General features: G+C 39.0%; 1 protein-coding gene across 3 annotated transcripts; it reads right to left on the bottom strand.

Moving 5' to 3' along the window:
• Positions 1-1,159: 1,159 nt before the first annotated feature.
• Positions 1,160-3,090, bottom strand: LOC130945002 (SNF1-related protein kinase regulatory subunit beta-3). 3 transcript variants are annotated; one of them, XM_057873636.1, is made up of 3 exons: positions 2,767-3,090; positions 1,792-1,906; positions 1,160-1,714 (listed from the first exon to the last, which is right to left on the bottom strand). In XM_057873636.1, the coding sequence occupies exons 2-3, from the start codon at positions 1,816-1,818 to the stop codon at positions 1,388-1,390; spliced, it is 354 nt and encodes a 117-aa protein (XP_057729619.1). In that variant the 5' UTR covers positions 1,819-1,906; positions 2,767-3,090; the 3' UTR covers positions 1,160-1,387. The 3 variants fall into 3 exon arrangements, with proteins under 3 accessions (XP_057729619.1, XP_057729620.1, XP_057729616.1); XM_057873637.1 differs by having other exon boundaries at positions 1,792-1,902; XM_057873633.1 differs by having other exon boundaries at positions 1,161-1,714; positions 1,792-1,885; positions 2,767-3,079.
• Positions 3,091-6,747: the final 3,657 nt, after the last annotated feature.

Below are 6,747 nucleotides of genomic sequence, written 5' to 3'. Positions count from 1 at the left end.
ACGGAATATATGGAATGTAAGTTCAGTCTGAGAAGGGAAAACCCCAATATAGAGGTGAAGATTGGAGAAAACATCCTAGAAAATGTTAAAAGTTTTAAGTATCTTGGGTGCATCATACAGGATAATGGAGAGATTGAACATGATGTAAATCATAGTATCCAAGCAGGTTGGTCAAAATGGCGGAGTGCATCTGGTTTTATATGCGACAAAAAAGTGCCTTTAAAACTTAAAGGTAAATTCTATCGCACCGCTATAAGACCGGCTATGCTGTATGGTACGGAGTGTTGGGCAGCTAAAGGGGAGCACGAACATAAGCTGAGTGTGGCAGAGATGAAGATGTTGAAATGGATGAGTGGTCATACGCGATTGGATAAAATAAGGAATGAAGATATAAGGGAGAGAGTTGGAGTAGCACCCATTGTGGAAAAGATGGTTGAATCGCGTCTCAGGTGGTTTGGACATGTGAGAAGAAGACCGATAGAACATCCAGTCAGAAGGGTGGATGAGATGGAAGATAGACAAAGGGCGAAAGGCAGAGAAAGACCTAAGAAGACTATCCATGAGGTGGTCAAACGAGATCTACATGTAAACGGTCTCTCTGTAGACATGATACATGACAGAGCACAATGGCGTCGTTTGATTCATGTAGCCGACCCCACTTAGTGGGACAAGGCTTTGTTGTTGTTGTTTGTTGTAATATTCATAAGATGATCACTTATCTTACTAATGACATTATTCACCGATAAGGTGAGTTGCCTGATTATTTATTAACATAACAAATTACAGTCACCTGAAATATCTCAATTTACAAGATAGACCACAAAAGCAAATATACAATGAATATACAATGAACAATGATCCAACAGTAGTTGCATGTCAATTTTATGAAGTTACGTTTGCGCGCAAAGAATGAAGACGAATATTCAACCTCCCCTTTAATTAACAAAAACAAAATGACGCACTTCATATGATAACTATCCAACTACTCCTAAAAGAGAATCTTCATTCTCTTCACCATTTTTCCTCTCCACCGTAGTATGCACCACTATTGCAATACACGCTATTAACAAAGATAACCATTTCTAATTCCACGTACAAAAATAAACAGATAATAGATAACAATTAGTTCATTATTAGGCAATTTATTACTTAAAAAAAAGGTATATAATAGCAAATGAACTCCTCTCTTAAATCAATCATGATTTTTCTCTAAGTAAAATAGTTGTTCAACCTTTACTGCATAACATTTTAAAACTACAACTATGCAGCCAAGTTACTAAGAACCAATCTATATGTTCATTGAAATATCAGGTCACGCTAATTCAAATATGGAGTCTACAATAAATCATTACAAACCAACAGGGATTTAAGTTTTCAATTATGCACATCAAACGCTTGTACTTCCCCTTCTTTGCACTGGTTTGTAGAGCACAACTGTAACAAACTTAGAACGAAAGCGATGAGTGAATCCCAAAGCCACCACAGATCTTGGTGGCTCTCTGTTCTCAATGTAAAGATGATTTAGAATCACATTTTGAGGCGATGGAAGAGTTGTTGAATTGTCTATACTAGCAGGATATCCCAGCAAACTGTGCTGCAAATGTGAAGGAACCATAGGTGGATCCCTTGTCTCATCTTCATTTCCTGGATATACATTGTTGTAGCTAGAGTCAGGTGACTTTGGAACTTCAAAGCCAACCACAGTCCGTTCATCCTGCAGAAGATTGTATAATTATTAACCATATTACAAATAGGCAATTGATATAATTTGTATTAGAATAAGTTACTCACATGATTTTCGGCATATGAGCTGCTCATATTGCAATTGGAGCCAACAACTAACAACGTGAATTCATCAACTAGAGTTCAAGATATCAATATAAGCCTGAAGAAAGAGTAGTTCTGCCTTCAATTAAGAATGCATAATAAATATATGTAAAGATCCATAACATAATGAACACTTGCATATCATTAATCTAAGGAGCTAGTAAATTGTCATTCTAAAATGTATGCATGAATAACTATTATATAATTCTAATGGATTAGACTTCTGTCTCTTGCTCATCAATCTTATGCCTATTATCAACTTATGTACTTTGATTAAGCCTTATATTTTACTTCAGCATGTTCTCTTATTCCAAAGCACGAGAGAAGAAAACATCTTCACCACTGGAGCTTCTATGATGAAATTATTCTATCCTAATAGGTAAGCACATCTAATAGGGAAATCTTATGACTTCACTCTGCATAGAGTTTGCTATGATAAACATGGGATATCCTTTGGTGCACAAAACATAATTGCATCGCACAGCAAATGCAATGCAATCTACAGTACATATTAAAACTACCATTTGATTTCTACACACATTTCAACAACTCTGCACTATTAGTGAAATTAGTTCATGCTACCATACAGTCCAGACATGCTGCTATATAGAATAATCAGCTAAGAAGCAGCTATTTTTGCAAGAACCCTAAAGTTTCAGTGAATCGTGCATTTCACACTATAATACCAATTAGCCAATCATACACTCATAAATCAAGACACAGTTTATAGCTACAACTTCTACAACAATAAGCTTAGAATTACAGCCATTTATTTATACAAAAGAAAACCCTGAAAAAACAGAGTACACGTACAAATCTCTATTAGTTCCGGACCAAACAAAAACCCAAAGCACATCAAATTGAGCGCTCCAAATGCACGCCGCAATTAATAAAAATAAATATTTAAGAGAACAAGAAGAATATTCGAGAAGATGGTACCTTGTAGAACAACGCTTTCGATTTGGCTAGTTACCGAAACAAAGGTAATTATGAAGGAATTGTGAGAATGCGCAACCTGGTTGGGCACATTGAAATTGAATTGAAATAATTTAGGGTTTGATGATTGTGAGAAAAAAGGATGGGAAGGTGGAAGCGCATAAAAGAAACCCTAAGAAAATGGAGGGAATAGGGATTTGGACATTGAAGAAGAAGGACGACAGCTAAAGCAATGTGCTCAGCTCACAACACAGCTGGCATCACTGTGTTCTCTTCTTCTATTCCTTAAAACGCACCGTTTTGCAATTTTTTTTTTGGGCAAGAGGACTATAGGGGGAAAAGATTTCCAATTTTTTGTTCAATATGGTAAGAGATCATAGGAGATTTTTAGTGCCAACTTAAAAAAATTATATAAATGTGGAACAACCAGAATCAATCAATAATATAACTTTAATTTATTCGTAAAAGTTGAACTAAAATCTTATGAATGAATAAAACTGATGAATAAATACAAAAGGCGCAGCGTTAAAGAATCAGCATAATTTATTTTTTTTTATCAATAATTAATTAATACTATTTAGAAATATTGATATAATATTAAATTATTAAACTAAAAACATTAAATTATTGGCTAAAAATACTTGATAAAATAAATTAAATTGTTAGCCTTAATATTTTCTCATACAAAAAATTAAGCATAAGTTCCTGTAGTTGTCTATTAGCTCCAAGTCTAACTAAAAAAATCTATAGAAAACGATTGATTATTGTAAATTCTTATAGCTGTAATTTTTTTCTATTTTCTTTTAATTTTAAGCTTAGTTAGAGAGAATTATATATATATATATATATATATATATATATATATATATATATATATATTCGTATTTTGGCCTAAATGATAAGTTAGGCTTAAGTTAAACTAAAAGACTCAATTCATAAGATTGGTTTTCATTGTTTATCCGACCTCCTCAAAGAGGTCAGGGTCAACATGAGCAGACATTTAACACTTATTTAAGTAATTGTCTCCGTAAATCTCTCTCACTATTAAAGGGGAGATCTCAACAACCCTAAGATAAAAAGATGGTTATTCACCATCAGAAGTAGAACTACTTCAACGGTGGTTATTGGCTCATCACCTATAAATACACTGACACCCCTCAGGTATACTTAAGTTCCAATATATTCAAAACCTGCTAAACCTGTTGCTGACTTAGGCATCGGAGTATTTTTGCAGGTACCATCCCTCATTTTTCAAAACAAACAACTCGGAAGGCGGCTTACGGACGCTAGCCAGCCTAAGATCCTTTCTTTCCAACGTTTGGGTCACACATTCAAGCCTAATCAGTCCGGTTTCAGGTAACTCCCGAAACATTAGCGCCGTTGTCGGGGACTTGGAGATCATCGCATAATGGCGGATGATCAGCATAAAGACGGACACACTGCATCTGAGTCCGATCAAGAGTATCAGGACGCGGTCAATAATGACCAAGCGATAATATCCCTACAAGGAGCGGAAGGGCCGCGTGGTGAAGGTCCTTCGAATACACAGGGATAAAAAAAAGTCTCCTCTGAGATTCATCAGCCTGAAAAAGAGGAGCAACCTCATTCCACCGACCTCATGGGACTCCTACATGGCTACTAAGGTCGACTCGAGTAGCTAGAACAAGAGTTGGAGTGACAACGTGAAGCGGAGCAAAGCCTAAGAAAAGAAATCGAGCGACGAAGAGAGCTTGAATAAAAGCTCTCGAGGTTGGAATCCAATCTCCGAAACAAGGATTCTTGCGTGGATCGAAAGGACACCCCACGGGGAGAAGAAGACCCATTTACTGAGGATATCATGAGGGCTAAAGTCTCTAGAAACTTTAAAAGCCCCGATATGGATCTGTATGACGGGACGATTGACCCGAAGCATCACCTCAGTAATTTCAAAAGTCGAATGTACTTGGCTGATGCCTCCGACGCTACCCGTTGCAAAGCCTTCCCGACGACTTTGACAAAAGTGGCCATAAAGTGCTTTGATAGCCTCCCTCCAAGGTCGGTTACTAGTTTTGACGACCTCTCGCGCAAGTTTCTTTTGCGATTCTCAATTCAGAAAGACAAGGTCAAACACGCCCCCAGCCTACTGGGAGTGAAACAGGAGGTTGGAGAATCCTTGAGAGACTACATGAAAAGGTTCAATAAAGCGTGCTTAGAAATCCAAGACCTTCCCATTGAGGCAGTAATAATGGGTCTCGTCAATGGACTCCGAGAAGGACGCTTCTTCCAGTCCATCTCAAAGAGACACCCGACTTCTTTGAGCGATGTATAAGAGCGAGTTGAGAAGTACATCAATATGGAGGAGAACGCCAGATTACGAGAACCGAGCTGGCGGCTAGGGCACCCTCACTAATCAAAAGAAAAGGAGAAGGAGCCCAAAAGAATGGAAGAAGTCGGGTCCGAAAGGCCTATAAGATACCATTCCTATACTCCCCTATGACTTTCCTTAGTCGACGTCTACAGGAAAATTTGTCATACTAAAAGGTTTCCTCCCCCCCGAACCATCAAGAACAAAAAGGGAGGGGGGAGCCGTAATGAATACTGTGAATACCACAAATTGTATGGACACTCCACTAATGATTGTTACAACCTAAAAAATGTGATAGAAAAGTTTGCCAGAGAAGGTCGGCTAGATAGATATCTCATGGAAAGGTTGGACAATCATGGAAAGAGGAAAAGAGATAAGGAAGGACATGAACGGAGGGGCCCGCCCCCGCAGACTCCCGAACAACATATCCATATGATATTAGGGGGATTTGCGGAGGAGGGCTGACCAAGTCATCTCAAAAAAGACATCTGAAAGAAGTCTATCAAGTTGGAAGTGATGGACCCGACCTCCCCACCATCACTTTCATCATAGAAGACGGACAGGGAATCATACCCGGGCATGACGACCCGGTGGTAATCACAATGATCCTAACCAACGGTCATCTACATAGAACCTTTATAGATCAAGAAAGCTCAGCCGATATAATGTTCAAGCCTACCCGGACACCCTTTTCGGCTTAGGAGACGCGCCTATCAAGCCACTAGGCTTCATCTCCCTGCACACAACTTTTGGAAGAGGGATGAAGTCTAAAACTCTAAGTATTGACTTTATTGTTGTCAATGCAGCTTCTGCTTATAGTGCTCTAATAGGCAGAACGACTTTAAATCAGCTGGGAGCGGTCGTTTCTACCCCTCATCTCTATATGAAGTTCCCAACTTCCAATGGGATTGCTACCATCAGGGGAGATCAGAAGTTGGCAAGGAAGTGTTACAATAAAAACCTAAACTTTAGAGGTAAAAGTAAGGAAGTTAATGCAGTTGAACTCGGAGGAACCCGAGTAAAAGAAGAATTACAACCACACCCGGGAGAGAAGATGGAAGAAGTCCAAATTGGGCAAGAGGTCGGAAAAAACACCAACATAGGAGCCAACATAAGGGGCAGAACTGAAACAAGAGCTCGTAAAGATGCTACGAGAAAATTCCGACCTCTTCGCCTGGAAAGCTTCTGACATGTTCGGAATAGATTCCGAGCTTATGTCGCACAAGTTGGCAGTCTATTCAGGATCCCGGCCTTTCCAATAGAGGAGACAAAAGTTCGGGACAGAGCGAGCTCATGTGGTCGAAGAACAAGTGCAAACCCTGCTAGAGGCTGAATTCATCAGGGAAGTCAAGGATCCTGGCTGGCTGGCAAATGTGGTGTTGGTTAAGAAGCAGAATGACAAATGGAGGATGTGCGTGGACTACATCAACCTCAACAAGGCATGTCCAAAAGACCCATAATCGTAAAATGACTCAATCATTAAAAGAATGCGCCGTTACCAATGTAACTTTCCTCCACGTGTAAATATGAAAAGCCCAAACGGATGTGACGGTTGACAAGACACGACGATTGATAATTTGAAATCACGTCGGTTTTTAAAATCAAATCACGTCGGCTTTCCGACTTAAAAGGGGTACCTC

This window comes from Arachis stenosperma, chromosome 8, assembly GCF_014773155.1.
Source record: "Arachis stenosperma cultivar V10309 chromosome 8, arast.V10309.gnm1.PFL2, whole genome shotgun sequence".
Classification (NCBI taxonomy): Eukaryota; Viridiplantae; Streptophyta; class Magnoliopsida; order Fabales; family Fabaceae; genus Arachis; species Arachis stenosperma.
This window is presented reverse-complemented; position numbering and strand designations above follow the sequence as displayed.

What these genes read in the sequence shown, in the direction of transcription:
- LOC130945002 (XM_057873636.1), bottom strand. Translation starts at nt 1,818, where the DNA reads ATGAGCAGCTCATATGCCGAAAATCAT. An exon ending in GCTCATATGCCGAAAATCAT is followed by an intron (nt 1,715 to 1,791) that starts GTGAGTAACTTA and finishes AATCTTCTGCAG; the next exon opens with GATGAACGGACTGTGGTTGG.